Raw genomic sequence first — 26,458 nt, 5'->3', positions numbered from 1 at the left:
GCAAGAGGTTTAAATTAACATTTTGATACCTGAATACTGACTTATACAAAGTTGATTGCTTTAAAAAATTGCCCTTTTTTTAAAGGTAAACTTGAGGAGTGATGTATTTGGTTTTTGTTTTTAAAGCTGTCTGATCCTTCTGATTTACCAAGGAATGCCTTTAGAATTTTTACTATTCTTGTGGAATTTTTATGTATTGAGCATATTGATTATGCCTTGGAAACAGGACTTGCTGGTAAGTACATTTATTTGTGTTATATTTTGTGTTAAATTTCTTTGATACTATTTGGTTAAACTGTATGTATAATGTTGATTTATATATATTCAACCCTGTGTGTCAAAATCAGTTGAGTACAGTGAAATGCTTTTTGAGCTTCTGTAATGCAAGGATTTGTCAGATCCTAAAAGCTATACAAAGACACAGTTCTCATGTTGCTCACATTGAGTAGAGCAGGGTAAGCTACATAAAGTTACTGTAATGTATGGCAGAACATAATATAATGTTATAAGTTATGAAATATCAAGGGAACAGAAATGGAAGTGATAGCAGTTCTGGTTGAGACAACTGAATAATGCAAGTTTTAGAAAGGAAAATATTCACAATAAGCCTGGAAAGGAATAGACTCATATAAAATTTTACTTTTGTTTTTGGTCTTTTGGGTTTGTTGGTATTAATAGGATGATAATGACTCTTTCCCTTAATTCCAGTACCATTAATTCAGTTGTCTCCTTGACCTCTCACTTGATCTTGTTGCCTCGCTTGACTTTGAGATTTGCACATCTCAAATTTAACATATCCCAGATGAAGCTCTTTATCTTCCACTTAAATTTTTTCCTTTCCCATTCTTTACCATGACTTTAAAAGGCATTATTGAAGAGTTCCCTTCATGGCTCAGTGGTTAACGAATCCAAATAGGAACCATGAGGTTGCAGGTTTGATCCCTGGCCTCGCTCAGTGGGTTAAGGATCTGGTGTTGCCGTGAGCTGTGGTATAGGTCACAGAAGTGACTCAGATCCCGCATTGCTGTGGCTGTGGCATAGGTCGGCGGCTACAGCTCCGATTAGACCCCTAGCCTGGGAACCTCCATATGCTGCGGGAGTGGCCCTAGAAAAGGCAAAAAAGACAAAAATAAATAAATAAAAGTCATTATTGGGAGCTCCTGTCGTGGCTCAGTGGTAATGAACCCAACTAGTATCCATGAGGATGTGGATTCAATCCCTGGCCTTGCTCAGTGGGTTAAACATCCAACGTTGTCGTGAGCTATGGTGTAGGATGCAGATGTGGCTGGATCCTGCATTGCTGTGGCTGTGGTGTGGGCTGGCAGCTGTAGCTCTGATTAGACCTCTGGCCAAGGAATTTCCGTATGTCATGGGTGTGGCCCTAAAAAGCCAAAAAAAAAAAAAAAAAAAAAAAAGAGAGAGAAAAGAAAACAAAAGGCATTATTATTTACTGTTTGCTCACATCCCAAATTCAAGAGTTGCTGTAATTCTTCTTTTCGTCAAACCTGATGGCCAGTCTGTCAGCAAAGTCTGTGTACTTCCAAACATAACTCACATTCATCTTTTCTCCATCTCCATTTATGTTACTCTGATTTAAACATCAGCATTTCTATCCATTTCTAACTGGCCTCTCTTTGTACATTCTTGCCACTCTAAATAACTGACTCCATTTAATGGTCATGTTATAAACTTAAGGGTCTTAAATTGTCTTGTTTAAGACCCTTTAGTGGCTTCTTATTGCTCTTAGGGGGAAACGACAAACTCTCCAAAAGCATGGCTTTTTATCTGGCACCCTCTTATATTTCCCCTCACTACCCCAGCCACTTTGTTCTTCATTCTTTTTCCTCACTTAGGCTCTTTGCCTTTGGTGTTGTGTGTCTCCCCCCCCCAATCCTTTTCCTTCAGCTCTTCTCATGTCTGACTTTTCAACCTTATGATCTTAATTAAGGTGCCACCTTCTTAAAGTGGCCTTTGCTGGTTGACCTAGCTAAAGTGACCTTCCTTTCCCAGCCTAGTTACTCATTATTTCATCATTAAATTAACTTCTCATAGAACTTATTGCAATGAAATTTTCATCTGTTAATGTCTGCCTTACCAAAATTTACTCATTGAACACATTAACTGCCTACTCTTGTACTTACGGAGTTTACATTCTTGTGGAAAAGATAGGCAAATGACTAGTAAGTGCAATGAATGAAGGTAAAATTGAGTAAGGAATAGAGAATAGTAATGGGAAATACGACAGGGAATTCAGGGGCAGAGAGCTTTTTAGAAAGGGTAGTTTTTAGAGAAGGCCTTTTTAGAGGAGGCCTCACTGAGGAGACACGAACTAGAGAGTTGAATGAAGTAAAGGAATAAACTGAATTATTTGACAAAAGTATTTTAAGTGGAGAGAACAACATATAAGCAGGAATCTTGCCTTTCTTAATTGCTATTATAGTTAGTACCTGGAAAACACATGCAGATCCTCAAAAATGTTTGACATCATTCTATAACGTTTCTAACTTTGAAGCAAAATCACTCTTAATTTGGTAACGTTGTGGTTTATTCTTACCCTTTTTTTTTAACCTAGTTGCTCTCAAGATGTAGGTAAGCATTGGTAGCCTGCCTTTTTCCCCTACAGCAGACACTTGATAAGTATCAAGTATTTTAACATTTGCCATTTGCAGATAACCCAATGTGGTAATTTGTATTAGGATAATAATGTTCACCTCAAAGATATGAAGATTAAAGAAGATAATAAAGTAACATGAATTAGGCTTCATATGGTATGAAGGATTTGTTCTTTAGCTAGTATGAAAGCTTAACTTTTTTATTTTAATAGCAGTATTCACAATTTGGAAGGGCTTGGGAAATTTCCTAGTAGGATGAGAATGTCTCTTATAAACATTTTCCATACCGCTATTTAATTAGTAATAACTGCTATTACTTTTAATGATTGTATAACATTCTGTCATGCATATATATTATACATCTAACCACCTCATATTATTAGACATTTTGGATCTTTTCAGCAATTTAGTAATATAAATAATGTTACAATAAACATTGTAGAGCTTAAAATATTTTCCTTATATTGAATTATTTTCTTTGGATAAAATTCTGGAAGTGAAAAGACCAGATCAAAGTGTGTTACAAATTCTTAAAATTTCTATATGTATAAACTGTTTTCCTAAAAGATTTTCCCCGCCTAATCTATACTGCTACTGGTGTGTATGATTGTACAGTTTTTCTGCACATCACCGAATAGTCTTTAAAAACTTTAATAATTTAGTGGTTAAAAACATTGCCTTTTGTGACTTTCATTAGTGACAAGGATTAGTATTTTCTACATCTGTATTAACTTTATTTTTTTCTCTTATAAGTTTGTGTTGGAGCCTTTAATTTTCTTACCAATTGGTGATTTTGTCATTTGTGGGAAAATAAAACACCTTTGTTTTCCATTTTTAAAACTTTGAAAAAATCACCATCCTGTAAAGAACTCTAGGTACTAAACTTTTATTTTCTCATTTTTAGGGGATATTTTCCCCAGACCCTTATGCCTTTCAATTTTAGCCACAAACATAAATGCCTATAGTTAACAGGGACTGTTACTCTCTCTCACACACACAAAATGAAACAAATCTGCAGAGGTCAGCTGTCTGCTTTGGGGAGTTGCTTGAATAAAGTGCTAAAAATCAGGATTTATTCTGTTGACAGTGAGGAGACTTTGAATATTTTTGAGGAAATAGTGGAGAACATGGTGGTATTAAGTTTAATAAGTATATTGTTATGGCAACAATAAATGACATAAAAAATAAGGATATTTTAACCAGGGTACTAGTGAAAAAATTATTTTAACTGTTATCAAAGATAATAAGGCTTGGTTATAAGAAAAATGGTAGAAGTATATTTATGGCTCACATGAATCATTGGGCATAAAAGGGTGGTAAAGGGAAGAGGAAGGTATAGATTCATTTATTGATTTGGGAGGAGTTAGCAAATAGTGACGACTTGAGTAGATGGTGAAAATTTGGGCATAAAAACTTGGAATGAATTTTATTAAGTTATTAACAAGCTTATTTTACTCTTTTGTCCACAAAAAATATTGCTGATTTATTGAAACAGCAGTTACTTTTATTCCTGTTGTATATCTAACATATTGTATAAATCCACATTCTTTTTTTTATTGCTTAGATGATTTCCTTCAAGTATGATTCTAACATATATATGCCTTCCAACTTTAGGAATCCCTTCTTCGGATTCTAAGAATGCAAATCTCTATTTTTTGGATGTTGTGCACCAGGCCAATACTATTTTTCATCTTTTTGACAAGCAGTTTAATGATCACCTTATGCCACTAATAAGGTTGGTTAAATTGTCTGACTTTCATTGGTATGTCAGTGAATATTATAATATTTTGCATATCTTCTGTTAAATTTTATTTTATGTTTATTTCTTTTTTTTTTTTTTTTTTTCTTTTTTGAGCCGTTCTTGTGGCATATGGAAGTTCCTGGGCTAAGGGTCGAATTGGAGATGCAGCTGGCAACCTACACCACAGCCACAGCAATGCAGGATCCAAGCTGCATCTGCGACCTATGCTGCAGCTTGCAGCAACTCCAGATCCTTAAGCCACTGTTTGAGTGAGGCTAGGGATTAAACTCCCATCCTCAAAGACACTAGTCAGGTTCTTTACCCACTGAGCCACAGTGGATGGGAACTCCTCTTTTTGTTAAATTTTAAAAATAATAGCTCTTCATTAAAACATCAAACAGGACAGGAGGGTGTGAAATTAAACATAAAAGTCCTTTTCCTTCTTTCTTGCCTGTTTTCTCTTCCTACTGGGGTATTAATTTTGTTTTATTTAAAAGGATTGAATGTGTCATAATCCTAAATCTGATATGAAAGAGGACTTCTAACTTGTGCTCAGTTATAATAAAAAGATGTACAACAAAAATTTTATGATATCAGCAGGACAGGTTTTGATGAGACATTAAGTAAGGTTTGGTTTCTGTCTTCCTATCAATTTATGTGAACTTTTAAAGCATGTGAGGATTAAATAAGGTAGAAAACATGCCTTAGAAAATTGTATGTGTAATAATGCTATTATTAAAGATGAAAAATATTTATATAAAAGATAAAATTCTAGACATTTTTTTAAATATTGATATGCCAAGAATCATTAGTTTAAAAACTATTTCAAAAGTCACTTGTGATCTCTGAGTCACTTTTTTTTTTTTTTTTTTTTTTTTTGGTCTTTTTTAGGGCCGTATCCACAACATATGGAAGTTCCCAGGCTAGCCGTCCAGTTGGAGCTGCACCTGCCGGCCTACACCACAGCCACAGCAGTGTGGGATCTGAGCCGTGTCTGCCACATACACCACAGCTGACAGCAGTGCTGGATCCTCAACCCACTGAGTGAGGCCAGGGATCAAAGCCATGTCCTCAAGGACCCTAGTTGGGTTCTTTACCACTGAGCCACAATGGGAACTCCCTGAATCACATTCTGAAAGATACTTTTTAGCTGTACTGCCACATAGCAAAGAATTCACATAACTATTAGGATTGCATAATATTTTGACATTTAGGTAACATTTAGAAGGCAAATATAACTACCAAGTTTTTTTCTTCGGTTTTTATTTTTTTAATATAGGAAAGTTAAATACAACTGGATTGGGTGTTAGTCTCCAAATTTTAATTAGTATCATTTACTATATTCTCAAGACTCTCTGACTTTTATTATTATACCAGAAATTTAATTGAAAAGGATATCAAATTATTTTATTCCAGAATTTCAAAATCATATGTTTATAAATATCTAGAGGGTTATCTCTTCAGGGATGAAAGGAAGAAATCTAATTTTACTGGTTAATATTTCCTAGTGTGACTATTGTAATGAGTTGAGCATAATGGAATACTGAATAATTACTATTTATAAGCCTCTTGAATTTTTAAGCAAATCAAAATAATGTGTTTATCTCTCTGTATATGTAAATACACATACTCATATGAGAAACTTTTAGAATTGTAAAGCTACTAATGTGACTTCTTTTCCTATTTAAACATTTCAATAGCTCTTCTCCTAAGTTATCTGAATGCCTTCAGAAGAAAAAAGAAATAATTGAACAAATGGAGATGAAATTGGATACTGGCATTGATAGGCAAGTTGTTAGTTTTATTATTTCTCTTGCATTTTTTTAAATTATAAAAACACTATTATAGTATTATAGCATGAAAATGATTTTAAGAAAAGAAAAAAGTCTTGATTATACCATTCTGTACTAACATTTTATTTTATTTTATGTTTTATTATAGTTGATTTACATGTTGTGCCAATTTCTGCTGTACAGCAAAGTGACTCAGTCAGATGTGTATATACACACCCACACATGCATGCTTTTGTGATAAGAACTGCCATAGAGTATGTGATACTCTATCATAGATAAAAAAGAGAAAAATAAAATTGAAGAATCAAACTGGAAAAAATTAAGGATATTGTAAAATTAATTATTGAGATTAGTTTATTGAAGAATTATATACTTAAAAGAACCCTAAAAACTGGTCTCTCCCTTTGTTTTTAGTCAGGGCAACATGAGATTATATATGTTCAAAACTTCATTTCCTATAATTATAATGTGAACATATGCATTAGAATCATCACTTCAAGAAGTATGTATTTTCCTGACCTAAGTACCTTATAATTAAGTTGTTTCTTCTTCCTTTGCATCGTAATACCTGAGAATCATATTTGGGAGTTGGAGAACTTGGATGCATTGAGCCTTAGAAAGTATAGAAAACATATAGAAACAGTGGTCTGTGCTGGTCTCTTGAATGTGAACTTGCAATTTTCTTTTACTCATGTACTGTGGGACTAAGAGATGAGCTCAGAATTCACCTGTATCCCTGTTGGTATCTTCAGACCAGTATCCATCTACTGTTAGGCCAGAATCCCTTTGCCTTTGAAACTCACATCATCTTTCCTTTCTTACTGCTATTGTCTCTGAATAATTTATGTCAGTCCCCTACATTTATTGAGGATTTGAGCATCTGGCTTACCATTTTTCTTTTAAGCTTGTGTTAGGTTATTTCCACTGTCAGATGTGTGACTCATTCATTTTCTTGATCATCTCTGCTTTAGTTTCCTACTCCCATATCCTGTTAGGTCTTGATATCATCTGTAACAAAAACCTTGAATCTGAATATCACTCTCAAAGCCTCAAAACAGACTTCATATGCCTGTTTTCAGACCTAAGCAGGAACTTAAGCCCTGAAGATATTAAATCTTGCCAATCGATTAACTTTTTTCCAGCTTTATTTTATTCACTCGTTTACTTAGATTGCTTGGTCCATTTCTTTAATTACTTCCTTGTAATTACCCTAAAATTCATTTCCTTTAATCATAACTGCCTTACAGATCTTAAACTCTGGATTAGTGTACATTCTTTGATTCCTATAACCAGATGGTTGATTGCTGTTGGAGAATATGACATAATTCAAACATTACTGGTGCCATTACAAACCTATGCTCTCATTTCTCAGCTGGGTCTTCAGTACCACTTGTTACTTGTTCATCCTCTTACTTGTCCTTAGACTGAAATTTCTTTTCTTCTCACCTGTTCTTCCAAACTTTGACCATTTTTCTTAAGCCTTTTATCTTACCCTCTTCCTAAGCATTCTTCAAATATAGTTGTTAAGGAAATAAATTAGTGACAGGCTTCTAAAATCTTTAAGATTTCCTTAAATAAAATAATGGGCAAATGAATCTTTGCTCTGTGTTTTGAGCAGGAAGCTAATAAAACTAAGCTCTTTGATATTAAGACCTTAATTTTACTTTTTTTAAGTCTGAAGTATACCAGTAGTAAAATAGTTTTATGGTGACATGAAGTTAAATAATATAAATAAAAGTAAATATAAAGTAAGTTAAATGGATCAAATATGTGATTTTCTCATTCTCTAGGACATTAAATTGTATGATTGGACAGATGAAGCATATCTTGGCTGCAGAACAAAAGAAAACAGATTTTAAGCCAGAAGATGAAAACAATGTTTTGATTCAGTATACTAATGTGAGTAAAATGATTCAATATGCTAGTAAAAATATCTGCTTTATTAACATTTTCATTGTTTTATGCTATGCTCCAAGTTTTTTTCTTTTATGTTTAGAGATTAATGAGAAATTATATTTTCTCCTTAGAGAAGCTGATATACATTTCTATGTAATAAGTATAGAAAAAATTTTACAGGCCTGTGTTAAAGTCTGTGCTTATGTAAGAAAACAAGTGGAGAAGATTAAAAATTCCATGGATGGGAAGAATGTGGATACAGTTTTGATGGAACTTGGAGTACGTTTTCATCGACTTATTTATGAGCATCTTCAACAATATTCCTATAGTTGTATGGGTGGCATGTTAGCAATTTGTGATGTAGCTGAATATAGGAAGTGTGCCAAAGACTTCAAGGTATGTATTCACAAATATCAAACTTGTAAATAGGCTCAAGAACGTAAGTCAGATCATAAAAAAATGTGTATGACTTATAATCATTAGTGGAAAGTTTATAAGTTTTGTTGGTATTGTAGTAAGACAGACCTAACATTTCCTAACTGAAAAAGTATTGTTCCAATCATGTTTTTGATATTAAAACATTTTTGCTTTGAGTTTTTTTTAGACAGGGCTATAATTTAGTTCCACAAGCCAAGTGACCTTTTTAACATCCGTAACTGATGCTGTATATGTGCATATATCAAGAAAATATGTTTTTGGAGTTTCCATCATGGTGCAGCAGAAATGAATCCGACTAGGAACCATGAGGTTGCGGGTTCGATCCCTGGCCTCGCTCAGTGTGTTAAGGATCTGGCTGGCATTGCCATAAGCTGTGGTGTAGGTCGCAGACGCTGCTTGGATCCTGCATTGCTGTGGCTTTGGCATAGGCCAGTGGCTACAGCTCCGATTCAACCCATAGCTTGGGAACCTCCTTGTGCCGCGGGTGTAGCCCTAAAACACACACACACACAAAAAAAAGAAAAGAAAAGAAAATATGTTCTTTCTTCATGTACATCTTTCTGAAACCAGTTTCCCTTAAGGTTTAAATTATTTAAGAAAACCGTTAAATTAATGATAACTAGTTCTAGTCCACAAGAGTATAATGATTATTACTATTTAAGAAAACTGAAATAATATGAATCTTACCAGAAAGATTATAGTGAGTTTATATAACATCTGAAGTATTTGAGTTTTAGTACTTCAAGAGCTTTTAAAAATTCTGAAATATTCAACTATCTAACATTACTAAGTCCTAACTACCAAGTATTTAAGTGAGAAGAATTTACAGAGAGAGTAAAACTAGAAATTATTTTGTTTCAATATAATTTTTGTCCTTCTCTTATTTCAATTCAGATTCCACTGGTATTACAGCTTTTTGATACTCTGCATGCACTTTGCAATCTTCTGGTAGTTGCCCCAGATAATTTAAAGCAAGTCTGCTCAGGAGAACAACTTGCTAACCTGGACAAGAACATTCTTCACTCCTTCGTACAACTTCGTGCTGACTATAGATCTGCCCGCCTTGCTCGACATTTCAGCTGAGGTTGAATTTACAAGGGAAATGTGTTGTACTTCAGCAGGTCTTGGTTGACAGAAAGCACAGGAGGTTTCTTATGACACAGCCAACATTTTATGGAAAAATGACTGTTTGGAAAAACAGCAGCCATACTTTCCCTTGAGATTTTATTTGAAATTTGGGCTCTGCTTAACCATATTTTGCTTTTTTCCCTTAAGTTGAACTTAATTCCATTTTTGAACTTAGAAATTTCAAATTCTGTGAAACTACATGTCATTGTTTTCATCCTAGAAAATGTTGGTGTCAGAAGGCAGATGAGATGTTAACAGTGTTCCAGTTCATGTTCTTTAACATATTCCATTGGGAGATTCCACCATCCTGTTTTGCACTAATAATGGGTAAAATACAGCAGAACTACATTTATTTATCAATTTTTAATGAACTTTTCAGCACTGGTAATTGTTAATCGAGTTATTTTAGGTTTTCCTGGAGAATATTTTTCTCTTTCAAAAGGTTAACATTTGAGCATAAATTCTATAGTTGGTTGATTGGATTTTTTCTGAAGTACAGAAAAAATATTATATTTAATACTATTCCAAGGAAAATGTTGCAAACAAAACTAAAATGATGAAGTGTTTTAGGTAGGTATTAGCACTGGATCAGAATACATCTGCTTTCTGGGTTAAAAAAACTTAAAGTTTACAATTTCTTATTTGGTAAACAGATTTTAAGCCAATGCTAGTAAGAAAGTAATAAAACTACCTTATTTTGTATTTCACTTAAGATAAGCTGGAAGATCTTAACTAAAGAACCATAAGGAAAGTAAAAAGTGAGGTATAGTCTTAATGGTACATATGGGAAGTATTGACCATGTTTAGCAGCAGTGTAGTCCTTTAAGATTTCTGTCTTTATGCTAAACTGGAATAAGAGTGAATGGCTAAACATGCAGGTAGTCTTCTATTTTAAGAGGAGTTGGGAATTGATAGCATTATATATTCTGAGTCTTGAGATGAGCTTTGCAAGGACTAGTTGCTTTTTAAATCTGTAGTTTCTGTCATTACCTTTTTCAAGGCATTTCTTAAAGTGATTCCTACTGAATGTAGTTAATTGAATTGGCTTAATATGGTGACATAATAAATCACTTATAAAATTTTAAACATCAAGTGGAAATTTAGAAAGGCCTTTACTCTGAAAACTATAAACTTGCTCTGTGAGAATGCGTTCTTAGCTATATGTGGTATTTAAGTTTCCGTTGTGTTGTCCATAGTCTTCCAGGAACAGATAAACTTTAATGTTCAACTCATTCTTGGCTTTTTTTTTCTTGAATGTAGACTTTCTGGCCTAATTTTGGAAAATTACTTTTAAGAATATGTTTCTGAATATTCATCAACTTTACCAAAATTTCCAGGTCCAAAGCAAATTAGCTACCATTTAAGTTACTATTGACTGAATTTTCTTCATTTTCTGTTTAGCCCAGTGTTATCAAGGTAAGCAAGAGAAATGAAATATGCCAACTTTTATCAAAGCATTTTAGGAAATCGTGGCAGCTTTAGAAGGCTGTCTAGTTTTCTATTCCTTAGCCGAAGGAGAGCCAGAACAGGCTTTGGATACTAGAGAAAGTCATAGGCTTGTACTTTTGCCATTTTAGAAAGCTCTGATGTGAATTCAAATTATACCTCTGTTACTTAAAAGCCAACAATTTTAAAGCAGTAGTTCTACTGGCCATTTGAACTCTTTGTACACACTGTCAATTTGTTTAAAAAAAAGGGAAAAATGATCAAATAAAACATAAAACATTTTAAAGACTTCCAAATCAGAGAAGTGCTTCAGATTATTTTGTTTGGATTCATTTTTAAGATGTAAAGCATATATTTGTGGCTTCGATATTTTGTTAATTATTATTTCCGTGTTTGAGTTCTGTGCAATATTTTCTATTATGTCCATTGATAGGACAGTAACAAAGAAAACTCATAAGTGAAAACTTAATTTAGAAGTGTTAACATTAATGCTCAATAAACAAATTCCCTGCAATTGTTTTTTTTTATTTCACTCTATTTTTAGATATTAAGGACATCCATACCGAATGTTATAAATTATTTTTTATTTAAACTTTTAAGATGTTTGTTATTTTTCATAGCATAGGTAGGTCTTCTCACTTCCTTTTTTTAAGTGGAAAAAATACTTGATTATGTAACCCAAATTAGAAACAGATTTTCTTTATCTAAGAAAAAAAATTGTCATCTAAATCAATATGCATTCTTTGCATTCAGTTTTTAAGTATTTTTTTCATATTAATGGACACTAAAAATTTTGTCCAAAATATATTGCTCAAGAGAGATGATCAGTAATTAAAATGTTTTTAATATGCACATGGTAAAAATTTTAGGTGGCAATAATGGAACTTGGTATATTAGTAAGTTTAGCCAACATTTGAATAAGGAGAATCTTTATAATATTCCATGCTTTTATATGAGCTAACATGCAATGTTGAGATAATGTTTTGAAGTTGAAAAATATGCTCTAAAACACCATGTTTTTAGAAAATGTAGAAACACTGAAGAAAAGGATTGAGTGTATTATATTTTCATAAGATAGTACCGAAAGTGAAATACAGAACACAGATTTAGAAGGAAGTCTAGCTTCTCTAAGTCGTGATATTGAAAATGACAGCTAACAAAAGTAGATGAACACTTAGGAAGAATTATTAAATAATGACTGGATGCATCTTTTAAACAGTTGACTACCTGACTATTCCAAGACAGTCAGCAGCCTCATTTTGATATCACCATGGTTGTAAGTCCCTAGCACCTTTCTTGTTTTAAAAAGAGCTTCTAAGTAAGTTAATTTATGATACATTATAAACCGTTCACTTTCCCCTTTCACTTTAAGTATTACACTGTCTGATTATCAACCTTCTGTCTCACAGTAAAATAGTTAATTATCAGCCAGTAGATTGATTCACAGTAGGGAATTTACTGCTTCCTTAAAATACCTTTTCCTCATCTATGATGGCGAATATTTAAATATATGTAGATAAGGAGATTTTTGTTCCTGAAATGGCACAAAACTCCTTAAGGTAGTCCTGTGTTTAAAGAAGTGCCTCAGATGTGCTTGAACTGCATGTAAGATTAAGCAAGTTTCATTGAGTGCATCCGGGATTTAACTTTTTTTTTTAATGCAAAAAACTCTTAAGTTTTACACATATGTATTACCCATAAACTCAGAGTTGTGAGGTATTTTCAAGAAGCATAGTGATTTCTCCTGATTTCTAGTGAAGAATTTGACATACAAAGTATTCTGTGTTTTCATCCAGTTAGTTTATTAACTATGTTCATTCAGTTCCCATAGAACTTCTCTCTGCTTGAGAAAGTCTGCCCTGAAATACACTGGGTATTTTGGTGGAAAGGACCAGTCCATATTTTTACTGTAGATAATGCCACATAAAGTAAAACAGCATTTAAAATTTTTTCATGCATAATAAAGATAATTATAGCTACATTTATTAAGTCCCATGCACTGTGCTAATAGGCCTTTGCCTACATTATCTCATTTGATTTCAGAGTCACCCTAGGAGTAGGATACTATTATCTTCGTTTGACAGATGGAACACCCAGTGCAAAAAAAGCTTTAAGTAGATCTGCACAAGGTCTATAGCTAAATAAAAGGCTCAGATTGAAACCTAAATCTTTCTCACTCACTCCCTATGTTCTATACACTATTCTCTTTATGTAACATTAAATAAGTCTTTAGTTTTTAGGCTCATTAGTTTTTCTTAATCTAATTATCTTTTCATCCAGTATTTGGTTCTCATTGTAGTGTTTTGATTATGAAGTTGATATACAGGGCTAATATCTAATTTACTATTGGAATTTTTTTTAATGTGTCCAGTGTGGTCATACTTTTTAAATTGGTTTTTAAATTTTTATAAATGGTCATGAAATTTTAATTATTAAGTTTGTACCTACTAGAAATCTTTCCATCAAAAAGCACTTTAGTGATTATTGTTTTGCATAATCATAATACTATTTCTGAGTAATAATTTTTGCAACAGAAAATTCAGGTATTTTATATCATATTTTGTAACATGGAAGTGAATGACAACTCTACCTTGAAAGTTGGTAGAGCTGAGGAAATCAATATTTCTTCTTTGAAAAGCAGACCATTTTCGTGTCATAAGTTTGCCAATTCGGTTGATTATTTAGTGCATTGGTAGTTGGTAAATGGTTGATGCTGGAGTAAAAAGCAGAAAAATATGCTCAGTGTATTAGCAATATATAGTGATTTTTCAAGTCATCAAAAATTGCATATTTAATCTTTTAAAAATTGCCTTAACTCTTTAACTTTTCTTCCTGCCACTGATCAGTCTTTCTTTTTCCAAATTTAGGGGAGAAGCAGCCCTCAAGTGTATATAGGAGAGAAACTTGACACATTAGAGAGTAAGAATTTTAACTGGTGATTTGGAGCAGCTAGGTTGATAACTCTGGGCTTAACAAGATTGATATTTTTAAACTAGGCCTGCATACTTTAACATTGTTATCTGGGAGGTAACACTAAACTTCATTTCTTGGGATTAGTAAACACTTTGGGGGGAGAGACAAGTAATTAACCATACTTGCTCATTTTCTAAGTGGTTTAGAAGATTGCAGTCTGCCTCACCATACAAAGCCAATTTAAATATGAATATATCACCATCATACTCCAAACAGCAAACAACCTCAGAGGAAAGTCATTTATTCAGAAGGCACAGAATTGCGCTAGACAGCAGTGATGCATTACAAATATATAATTATTTGCACTAATATTTGAGCAGGTGGAATGGATTAGAACATGGTCAACATTATGCTGCTGATAACATGTATTTTTCTATATTAATATGTACTGTGCAACATGTATTAAAATTGTCAATAATTCATTTTAGCCAGATACTAATATTTATATTACTGTGTTGAAGAGACAGTATCCAACTGAGCCACTTTCAATTTAAAAGTCTGAAACTAGAATTAAGTTTACTTTCAAAAACCACTTAAATTACTTTATAATCATTGGAAGATCAGTAATATATAGAATTATCAGTGACTAGTGACTTAATAGGAAGAAGTATGGAGGGTTAAGAATAGGGGTAAGAATCTAGAATGAGTAAAGTTTCATTTATAGTTCAGATGAGTTACTTCCTTTTGTTTTCAAGATTGTTTGGCAATCTTAAATGAAGGAAAATGTCTTTCTTCCAGAATGTCTTCATATTAATAAACTAAGTCTGAAGATTGGATGGAACCAACTCCAAGGAATTAATCTCCAATGGTGAACTTTCAGATTTTTTAGATTAAACTTTGAGAGGTAGGAAGCCTTCTTGATGTCCCTAAAATCTTAAATAGGCAGGTGCCTTGGAATAGGGCCATTCCTTTTTACCTGTTATTTTAATCTTTATACTGTGAGTAAATTTGGTTTCTTTGAACTCTGGCATTTTGTTGTGGCAGTCTGTCAAACCTGCAGTATATCAAACCTGCAGCTTTTTGCAGAGGATATTATCCAAATAGAATCTGGGCAATGCCGAACTAAAGAAAACTGAAATTACCTCTCAGTATATTGTTTGCAAGTGCTGTGTGCTATTCACATGAAATTATGTGAAAATACTTTATAAGTAAGTGCCTCTATATTAGGATTCTTCAGTAGAATGTATTTTTAATTTTTGCCACAAGGGGGAGAAGTTATTTTTATGGTAATACTTTTTTATTTGATAAAAAATAGAACTCACATTGCTTCTCTCTACTGAACAGCACCTATGAACATGCCACTATCTTAATAGGAAGAGAGAGAGAGAGAGTGTGTGTGTGTGTGTGTGTGTGTGTGTGTGTGTGTGTGTTTAAGATTCTTAAAGTTGTGTGAGAAGAATTTCTGGGTGAATTAATGACAAAACTAAAACGGTTTTGAAGACCATGTATATGCACAGTGAACACAGGAATTGGACAGAATTCATCATTATTAAAATTGTTTTTTTGGAGTTAATATATCTCATTGAATTCCTTTATCAACTCTGAGAATAATAAAAATCTATTGATTAATTTTCTGCTTTTTGCTTTTTAAAGGAAAAAATTTTGAAACAATCTCTAACTTACAGAAAGGTTGTAAATATTGTACAAATAAAATTTTTCCACTTTGAGAGTAAGTTGCTGTCATGATGTCCCATCACCCTGCAATACTTTTCTGTTTCCAAAGAGAAGTAATTCTCCTATATAGTAGCCACAATGCAGCTATCGGAATCAAGAAATTAACATTGATAATATTACTCCATCTAATCGTAAGATTCTGTTCAAGTTTCACCAATCATCCCAGTAATGTTTTACAGGGATCTACTTAAAATATGTGTTGTCTTAGGTTGTATTTCTAGTTTCTTTCACTCTTAAATAGTTCCTCGGTCTTTCCTTGACTTTTGCTACTCATGGCACTTTTGTAGATTATAAGCCAGTTATTATGTAAAATGTCCCTAAATTTGAATTTATCTGTTTCCTCATGAATAGATTCCAGTTGTGCTTTTTTTTTTTTTTTTTTTTTTTTGGCAGAGGTATTAGAAAAGCAGTTCTGTGTTCTTATTGCATCCTATGAGATAGTGGTGCACAATTTCATTTTGCCCCCCTTTCTGATAATAGTCATTATGAGCATTTGCTTAAGGTATTTCCTATCAGGCTTCTCCACAGTAAAGTTACTTTGTCCCTTTGTAAGTATTTTGTGGAGAGGTATTTTGAAGCTATGCATATATCCTGCCACTAATCAAAATTTCAGTTTATTAATATCAGTATGAATTCATGGTTTTTCTAGTCAGTGGGTTATAATCTGTTATTTATTTGAGTCTTACATTGTCTTGCCATTGACCAGTGGGAGCCCCTTCAAGTTGTCTCCTATGTCTTTTTGACATGTTGCTATCATTTTTTAAGTACTTTCTAACTTTTGAGCACACAGGTTTTTCCAAACTTTCTTTTACTTTCCTGCTCCAGCTCTGGAATCAACTGTTTCTCTACCTCTTATTGGAAATTGTTAGTTAGAAACTACAATTTGTGTGAGATGTGCCTGTTATAACTGGGATGTCTGTGCCACCACACCTTCTCAGTGGATGAAGCTTTGGGGCTTTATGTGTGTGTATACCTATATGTTTTAAATTTGCATACACATACACACTCCTGTGTGACACCCTCTTCATCTCATTTGAGTTCCAGTACCCCATATTGTGCTCCTCTCCTCCCTTACTCAGGAGGAGGGCTTCCTCACTGCACTCAGCCTCTGAGGCACTGGCTTTAGGACAAAGGTGGGGGAATGAAAACTGTCATTATACAAAACATGTAAAGGTTTTAAAATTCTAAATAAAAATTACTCATAATTTCATCATTCAAAATCAACCATTTTGGGTGTATTTTCTTTTGCTGTAATGATCACATTAGTAAAGCTGAATTGGACTGGTAAAGTGTTTATGCCCCAAAACATGGAACTTATATTTTGAAGGAATTAAATTTGAAATCATAGGTTTTCCTATAATACATGTCCTGCTTCTATGAGTAGTTAATGGTAAAGTACATCAGAGACACTGTTTCCGAGACTGGAAATCTGGCCATTAAAAGACTGAATACCAGTAGGATATTTTTACTAATAAAATTCAAAGGAAAAATAATTTAAAAATTGTATATATGCCAACAAATAAAAATACATTTAAGTCAAATAGACTTTGTATGAGAAAGAAGTCTATATCCAGACTAGATTTAATACATGTTAAAATAAACTTAATGTGAAATAGGAGTTTATATTTGGCCAAGTTGCTCAACTCTCAATTTGGTTCTCTCTGATTACTGCTAAAATTCTTAATTCCAAATGCAGGCATTTTGTTAAGAGCTACAATGATGTTAGAAATAGATAGGCTTTCCCGTCATGAGCAGTTAGCAAGCCTGATTAGGATCCATGAGGATGTGGGTATGATCCCTGGCCTCGCTCGGTGGGTCAAGAATCCAGCATTGCTGTGAGCTGTGGTATAGGCTCTGATCTGGCGTTGCTGTGTCTGTGGTGTAGGCTGGCAGCTGTAGCTCCAATTTGACCCTATCCTGGAAACTTCCATATGCCTTGGGTGCGGCCCTAAAAATCAGAAACAAGTAAATAAATAAATAATAAGTCATTTCTGAGCCTAACTCTGCATGTTGGTTGGCTTTGTCACCTACTAATTGTGGCCTTTTGCAAATGTTGTAAAGTGGGGAGAAAGGACATTTGTGATCATTTTTCATCCTTACCACTTCTGTCAGTTTTTTTGAAGGTGTCTCCAGTCCTGTGTGGGAGCACTTCATTCACTCATTATTCATCTGACAAACATTTATTGAAATGCTGTCCTTTGTCAGGTACTGTCTTAGACCCATAAAAAGATCTGGCCTTTAAGAGTCTAGCCTAAGAGCTCCCATCATGGCTCGGTGATTAATGAGCCCGACTAGTATCCATGAGCAGGTTTGATCCCTGACCTCACTCAGTGGGTTAAGGATCCAGCGTAGCCAGGTGTGGCTCAGATTTGGTGTTGCTGTGGCTGTGGTGTAGGCCAGTGGCTACAGCTCTGCTTCGACCCCTAGCCTGGGAACCTCCCCTTGCTGCAGGTGTGGTCCTAAAAAAGACAAAAAACAAAGTCTAGCCTAGTGAGAAAGTTAATCTATGCAACCAATTATAATGATTCTGTAATAAGTGCTGTAGTAGTAGCATGAACCAGATGCGATGAGAGCCCACAGGGAGGTGTTATTAAATTTGTGGGCTGGCGGGGAGAGCAGGTAATTAAAACCATTATGGTTACTTTTTATTAAATACCTATTAAGTGTTAGGCACCTTACTAGTAATATATTTGTTATTGTGCTTAACAATACTTCAGTGGGAGGCAGGAATCCCTGTTTTACGAGTGAGGGAACTGAGGCACAGAGAAGCTAGGATAACTTGACCAAAGTTAAATAAGAGTGAGAATTCAGATTATAACTACAGGTTTCCAGAACAGGGCTTTAACAACTTTGTTCTGTCACCTCTAATATTTCATAAAAGGAGGTTAGATTGCAGCTAGACTTTTAAAAAGCAAGGAGCATTTCAGGAATGGATCAGGTAGCTGGGCAGTCCAGGTAGAAATTACTCATACTTGCAAAGGTGTGTCACATGAGTCACTGAAATAGTCACTGAATGGGTAGACTCCTGCGAGTAGAACTCAGGTATGTGGTCCATCAAAAAGGCAAGTAAAGCTGGAATACTTGGGTCAGGGTTAGTATATTAGGAGTCTTAAATGCTATGCTAATTGTTTAGGCTTTATCTTGAGAATAATAGAGAACCAACCATTAATGATTAAATAGGTGAATGACATGAATGACTCTTTTTAAAAAGATGGCTGATTGATAGGAAGGTGTGCAACAGATGAGAGGGCAAAAGTGAGCCGAAGCTAGGCTACTGCATTAATCTGGATGGTTGAGGGCCTGAACTCAAGGAGTAACACAGAAATGAAGAGGAAGTGATGGACTCAGGAAACACTTAGAAGATTAAGCAGTAAGACATATCTATTGTTCCTTATTGGATGTGGAGGGCAAGGAAGAGAAGGAATCAAAAATGATTCCAAGATTCTTGGCATACATCTTAGCGAATACTAACATTACTGCCTTAAAGATTCTTAGCTTACATATCTTGGTGAATACTAACATTACTGCCTCACATTACATACAGTAGCAAAAGTAGGCTTAGGGGGAGTGTCAGTAAGTGCTGGAGGAAATTCTATTTTCTAACCAGGAGAACTTGGTTAAGGTCATAGAAAATATTTCGTAAACCTTTTACTCTTCATTTTTTTCGGAAATACTAAAATGGCAGAAGAAAAACATCCATTGTTTCTCTATAGCTTTGGAACATAGAGGAATGATTTTGAAATTTGCATAATACTTTATTTCATAAATATATAGTTGTTGACTTTTTATTTTTAAAGCAAGAAAGAAGGTTTCTAAAATTTTAGTATATGGGTATAATGGGTACACTCAAGTGGAAAGGCACTAAACAATCCTCTAGAAAATTTAAATAGGAAAGTATGACTTCCTGCAGTTGGGTTGTAGGAGTGCGAGGAATGCTTTACATTTTGACTCCCAATTCTGAGCCAGAATTTTAACCTTAACCTTAAGGATGTGTCAAGTATCTTCCTCTGGGAAGACATTGCAGATCTTTAACATAGTTCTCAGCCATCATATTTCACTGTAATCCCAAAGAATGCATGTGGCTCAGTGGGTTAATGATCTGGCTTGTCTCTTTGGAGTCACCTGGTTTGATTCCTGGCCTGGCGCAATGGGTTAAAGATCTGGTGTTCTGCAGCTGTGATATAGGTCACAGTTCCTGTTCGGATTCAGTCCCTGGCCCAGGAGCTAACATATACCACAGGGGTGGCTGAAAAAGAAAACAAAAAACAGAGAATGTATATTTATCTCATTGAAGCTAACAAAAATGATTCCTTGGCAATAGTATGTGAAAAGTGTAATTACAGATAATGGATCTACCAAAAATTAAAAATACTTGCTGGATTTGAGACAAATTTGAACTCTTTTTTTTTTTTTTTTTTTTTTTTTTTTGGTCTTTTTAGGGCTGTACCCATGGCATAATGGAGGTTCCCAGGCTAGGGGTCGAAGTGGAGCTGTAGCCACTGGCCTACGCCACAGCCACAGCAACGCCAGATCCGAGCTGCATCTGTGACCTACACCACAGCTCATGGCAATGCTGGATTACTGACCCACTGAGTGAGGCCAGGGATCTAACCTGTGTCTTCATGGATACTAGTCAGATTTGTTTCTGCTGAGCCATGACAGGAACTCCTAAATCCATTTGGGGCAGTGGGGGGCAGGGGGCGAAGAAGAAAATACAGCTTTATTGCTTTGCCAGGCAAATGAGGGTCATAGCAGGCTAATGCCTCAAAGACTGTGCCCCCCTGAATTCATATTTTTTAATCTGTTGAAAGTTTGACATGACTGAGCTGTCTAAAGCAGACTACTAGTTAACCAAAGGATTAGTAAAATCCTCTAGAGTTATTTTATTTCTGGGTCTGATTAAAAAAAACCACATTGTCATCCTTATATTTCAAATGCCTCTGTTCTGCTTTAGCAATTTTGTTTACACAATGAAATAAAATTTTCATTGTGATTACTAATAAAATTATGGATACAAATTTTATTAAAAATTTGAATTTTAGTAAATACTTCATTTTTAATATATATCTAAATAAATATATCAGTAAAGAGAAATATATATTTAAAATAAATTTTAATATTTTGATTTTTCTATAAAGGAGATTATTAAAAATTAAGTTAATAGTTAAATACAACCACAGAATATACATTCATTTCAGATGCACATGGAAATTTATAAAATTAGCCGTGTCTAGGGCTATAATGTTGTAACAATTTTCAAAAGTTTGAAATTTTTCAGGGTATGTTTTGTGACTACTGTGGCATTGTTAGAAGTAAAAGTTTATTAAATGTTCCATACGCTTAAACCAAACAATTTCTAAATAACTCAGGAATCAAAAGGTCACCATGGAAATTAGAAAATGTATTAACAATGGTAAAAATACAACTCATCAAGACTTGTGGGATGCAGCTAAAGCAATTCATAAACATTTAAAGCCTTAAATGTGAATATATTAGAAAAGAAAAAAAGCAGAAGACAACTATTTAAATCTACTTCAAAAATAAAGCATCAAGTTAAACATATGAAAGAAGGAAGGAAAATAACAGAAAACAGTAAAATATTAAAAGGAGCAAGGGGATCAATAAAAACATTGTTTTGGGTTTTTTTTGTTTTGGTTTTTTTTTTTTTTTGTAAAAATAAATGAAGCTGATAAACCCCTGCAAGACTGATCAAGTAAAAAAAAGAGAAAGTGCAAATATCTCAGGAAAGAAGAGGGAACTTGTGTACATGTTCTGCAGACCTTAAAAAGAAAATGAAAGATTAGTATTACCAACTCTACCAGTAACTTTTAAAAATTAAGGTTATACTTCAGAAATTTAAAAAATACTAATATGAAATAGAAAAATATTAACAATTTTGTATATATTAAAAAATAAAAATTCTTAATTAAAGACTTTCCTGTGAAGAAAACTTAGGTGGCTCAGATGATATCTTTGATTAATAATGGTAAAATATTGAAAATTCTCTTCCTGAGATCAGTAAATGCTTGCTATCACCACTTCTGTTTGACATTGTAATGGAGAGCCTAATCAATGTAGTAATTCAAGAAAAAGAATTTGCAGATATTGTGATTGTGTACACATAAAGTCCAAAGAGTCTACAGATAAGTTGTCATAAGTGAAATTAGCAAGATTGCTGGATACAAAATCTACATATTACAGATTACACAAATTATTCTTTATACCAATAATTTGAAGATTAAAAATTTTAAATGACACCTATTACAAAAACATCAAATGCCAAGAGTAAAAGTAGTGAAAGATGCACGACCTCTGCCTAAATCTATAAAATGGAGAAATTAAAGGGAGTGAAAGGTCATATTTATGGATCAGGAGACTCAACATTATTATAAGTTCTCCACAAAGTAATCTGTAGATTTAATTTAAAAAAATCAAAATTTCATCTCATTTGTTGTGCAAATTGACAGAGTGACTAAGATTCATATGGAAGTGCAAAGGTCCAACAACAGCCAAGATACACTTAGAGAAGAAAAAGTTGGGGAACTTTTACCACTAGACATCAACACTTACTGAAAAGTTACAGTAATAGGACAGAGTGATGTTGATAGAAGAATAGAAAAATAGACCAATAGAGCAAAAGAAAGGGCCCAGAAATAAACTATCTGCAGGTAAAAGAACTAACTCTAAATTGAATTATATTTAAATTAGGAACTCCCAATCATACTGAGGCAGAAGACGAATAGACGTTGCAGTTAGGAGTGAGGGTTAGGCCAGAAAGCCTCTGAATTTCTAGAACCTGGAGTTTGGGACGCTGTATTTGAAAGCATGAAGATTCTTGAAGAAATATTGGTGTATGTTAAGAGATTGAAGTCTCTCAGTCATAGCACCATCTTCTCAGAAACTTCTGCACCATAAGAACAAAGTGGAGAAAGAAGCAAATGCACAGGCTGAAGCACAAAAGAAAGATGAGGCAGAGAGCCAAATAAACTTGTACACCCATGGGAGCCACAGGAGAAGAAACAAGGAAAGCTGGAGGCCAGGGACACTGGTACAGGTTGTTGGACTGCTTGTCTCCTATCTAGAATTTGTCTTAGTGAATCTAGAACATCTATCGCTATTCTTGCCTTGACCACCTTTGAGAGACCCATATGCTCATATCAAAATGGTCCCTTTTGGTTCTTTGCCCTGAACCTATGACATTCTGGACTAGTTCTGTTCTCATTTGTGGCTGAATGTAATGTGTACAATAAATCATCTCTTCTGTTGAAGAAAAAAGAAAAGAAGATGAAACAAGACAGAGTAGGGAAAATATTTGGAATATATACATGGTTGGTGAAAGATTCATATCCAAAACATACGAAGCACGTCTATAAATCATTAAGAGAATGACATTTCAATAGGAAAAATGACAAAAGATTTGAAGTTCAGTTTACCAGAGAGGATATTCAATGCCCAACAGATACATAAAAAGGTACTTAACCTCACTGATTACTATGGAATTGCAAATTAAAAACATGAGATACTATTACACATTTCCCAAAATGGCCAAAATTAAGAAGCCTTTTGACAGTTTCATGTGTGGGCAAATGTGAAGCAAGTGAAATTAATGTACATTTCTGGTAGGAAGAGAGATTTTGCTATTTTCTCTTGCATGTGCATACCCAGCAGTTCCCCTCTTTCCTTTGAGGGAAAGGAAAGGTAGTGCTGAGGAGAGAGCTCAAGAGCCTAGATTTTGGGATATTGTTTTATTTCTTGATCTGGGCACAGATAAAGGAATGTGTTCACTTTGTAATAATTCATAGAGAAGTATATTTACAACGTGCACTTTTCTAAATTTGTATTCTAATAAAGAGATTGTTTAAAGTAATTGAATGAAACAAATACTTTGGTTTTGTATTCATAATCATTAATGGCTCTATTAATAAATAATGCAAAATCTAGGGCACATTTTCTAGAACTTTCTGAATATACTATACCTCCTGACTTGTGCATTTGTTGAATAATTTACATCATATGACCTGAGAGGATAAGACCTACTGCAGTAGTTCCTGTGTACATGGATTAAAACTCATGCACAGGAGTTCGCATTGTGGCTCAGCTGCAGTTGTATCCATGAGAATGCAGGTTCAATCCCTGGCCTTGCTCAGTGGGTAGAGGATCTGGCATTGCCATGAGCTTTGGTGTAGGTTGTAGATGTGGCTCGGATCTGGCATTGCTGTGGCTGTGGTGTAGGCCGGCAGCTGTAGCTTCAATTCAACTCCTAGCCTGGAAACTTGCATATGCCCTGGGTGCGGGCCTAAAAAAGAAAAAAAAAATGTGTATGTATATATATTTTTTTCTTCTCATTTTTAAAGTAATGTATACATGCTGTAGATACTTCAGACATTACAGAAATATACAGTGTAATATAACCAGAAAGGCATAATGTAGTGTACCACTCCTTTATTGACGTGATCTACAAAAGGTCAACTTTAAAAAAATAAAGAAACTCTAACAATTCAAATTCAACTTCTTGAATTCTCTTCAAACCTAAGGGTTGTAGTGGTTAATAAAGCTTAACTGCATGCTTGGGATAACCAAAGAACAGCTCCAAAAGTGATTTACTCTGCCACTGGCAGTGATTTTTCTCAGGTTCGTGAGCCCCAAATTCAATATCAGAGACCCTGTGGAGTTTCTATCAGGCTCCCAGATGTTGAGGCTAATTTAATGCCCATCAACAAAACTCTTCAAGAACTTTCATGCTTCAAATCCAGACTCAAAGAGGCTCTTTCTGCCCCACCCCATACTCCTGATTCCAGGGCCCATTCATTTTTCTGCTTTAAAATGATTGAGAGAGGGACTAGAAGGTCAGTCACAGTAGAGTGGATTTCTCAAAGCCCACATTAGTTCATTTTAATAACACCACAGAGGACACCGAGAGTCCTATCTGAATATCCACATAGGAAAGCATTTCTTCAGTGCTTCAAGAGCCCAGCACAGCCAACACCATATCTAGTTGCTAAACAGAACGTCTCATGGTGATTGCTAATACTTATGGAACATTTACTTTATGCCAGATGTCATTTTAACAATTTTACCTTTAATCTACATGGAGACTCTATGAGGTAGATACTAATACTGTCATTTTATGGATGAAAGAGTTGAGGAATGGAGAAACCCAAAGCAAATTCACCCAGGTTGGAGAAGGTAGAACCAGGACTGAACATGGGTGGTTAGCCACTGGTACCTGTACTCTTAACCACCATGTTAACAATTCTTGGGAAATCAGCTGCTCAGATGATAGAATCTGGATTTGGACTTCTTTTTTTTTTTTTTTTTTTTTTTTTTGTCTTTTTGCTATTTCTTGGGCCGCTCCCACGGCATATGGAGATTCCCAGGCTAGGGGTCTAATCGTAGCCGTAGCCACCAGCCTACACCAGGGCCACAGCAACGCGTGATCCGAGCCGAGTCTGCAACCTGCACCACAGCTCACGGCAACGCCGGATCGTCAACCCACTGAGCAAGGGCAGGGACTGAACCCGCAACCTCATGGTTCCTAGTCGGATTCATTAACCACTGCGCCACGACGGGAACTCCTGAATTTGGACTTCTGATGACTTCACATCTCCAAGAACAACTAATGAACTATTAATTTCATGTATTGAGAAACCAGAATAATTTTCCCCAAAGGGTACATCTTAGAGTAGAATGGATTTATCTACTGCCAGAAACCCAAGCTATCCAGCAACCCCCAAAAGCCAGATAATTTCACAAAACAAACAAATCCCAATAATCCTGCTCAGAGCTCAACTCTTGTTAGTAGTCGTGCCATGAATTTTGATTGGGGTAGCTTCTCAAACTTGTTCTTATAAAGAAGTTCATACTTTTCACACTTGAATATGCAGCCAGTTGAACATGGGTGTGGCCCTTCATTGCATAAGCAAAGGTTGAAAATACCTGAACCAGCAGGAATTTAAGGAGTGAGCCTTTTTTTGTTGTTGTTATTTAGAGCAGCGGGTGAGAATTTATAGGCCAGCTGGTAATAATGTTGCCTAAATGGTGGGCTAGTCCAGACCCAAATCTTCATCCAGGTTCAGAGATGGGCAATAAGAATGACTTGAACAATTTTAAGGTTACTTTGACCCAATTAACAAACCTGCAAATGAACAATACAAGTGTGTGAATGGAGAGGCCTCAGTATCTCCTTTGTTCTTGATGAAAGAGTACCCAAAGTCCAGAAGTCAACATGGCATGTTTCCAGTGATGAATCACCACATAACTCCACCTCCTAGAGTCTTATTAGCCTAGGAAAAAGGTCCTATCAGCACGCAAGGGTTTATTTTATTATTCACCTGATATAACTATTTACTGAACACATGTGCTAGGAGTTGTTCTAGGCACATAGAATACTTCAGCAAACAAAAGTCCTAGATGTTGTTGAGCATACTTTCTAGCAGTAGAAGCCAATCAATACAACTAATAAGTAAATTCTACATTATATTAGAAGGTGGCTGCTAAGTGCTTTGGCAGAAAAAATAGAGTGTAGAGAAAAAGAAGAGTTGGCAGGGAAGAGTTTCTGTTTTAAATATGGTGGTCAGGGTGGTAGAATTAGTTTAAGTTGTGTGCAGTCTGTAGTTGCACAAGGTCCATACTCAGAAGGGATTGTACTGGGTTAGATGCTTTGCTAACATCATCTTGAGATTCTCAGTAATTTTATTTTTGAACTCATGTTTTTGAAGTCTGATGGGACAATGCAGTATGTATAAGCAGAGATGTGC

The 26,458-nt window shown here is 34.6% G+C and overlaps 1 protein-coding gene across 2 annotated transcripts in view; it reads left to right on the top strand.

The window, feature by feature from the left end:
- EXOC5 (exocyst complex component 5) overlaps positions 1-16,917 on the top strand; it is a 54,073-nt gene extending 37,156 nt beyond the window's left edge. Inside the window, exons 13-19 of one of the 2 annotated variants that reach the window (XR_002347074.1) lie at positions 127-235; positions 4,227-4,347; positions 6,054-6,140; positions 7,937-8,045; positions 8,223-8,438; positions 9,375-13,973; positions 14,766-16,917. Coding sequence is in view for 1 of the 2 variants with exons in the window: in XM_021102546.1 (XP_020958205.1) it covers positions 127-235; positions 4,227-4,347; positions 6,054-6,140; positions 7,937-8,045; positions 8,223-8,438; positions 9,375-9,563 (831 nt within the window). In the remaining variant the exon portion in view is untranslated. Of the gene's footprint in view, positions 1-126; positions 236-4,226; positions 4,348-6,053; positions 6,141-7,936; positions 8,046-8,222; positions 8,439-9,374 lie in introns of both variants that reach the window. The other variant, XM_021102546.1, reaches the window with a different exon arrangement.

Source organism: Sus scrofa, chromosome 1 (assembly GCF_000003025.6).
Source record: "Sus scrofa isolate TJ Tabasco breed Duroc chromosome 1, Sscrofa11.1, whole genome shotgun sequence".
In the NCBI taxonomy this organism is placed as follows: domain Eukaryota; kingdom Metazoa; phylum Chordata; class Mammalia; order Artiodactyla; family Suidae; genus Sus; species Sus scrofa.
Note: the sequence above shows the minus strand (reverse complement) of the source record. Positions and strands in the feature narration are given on the sequence as shown.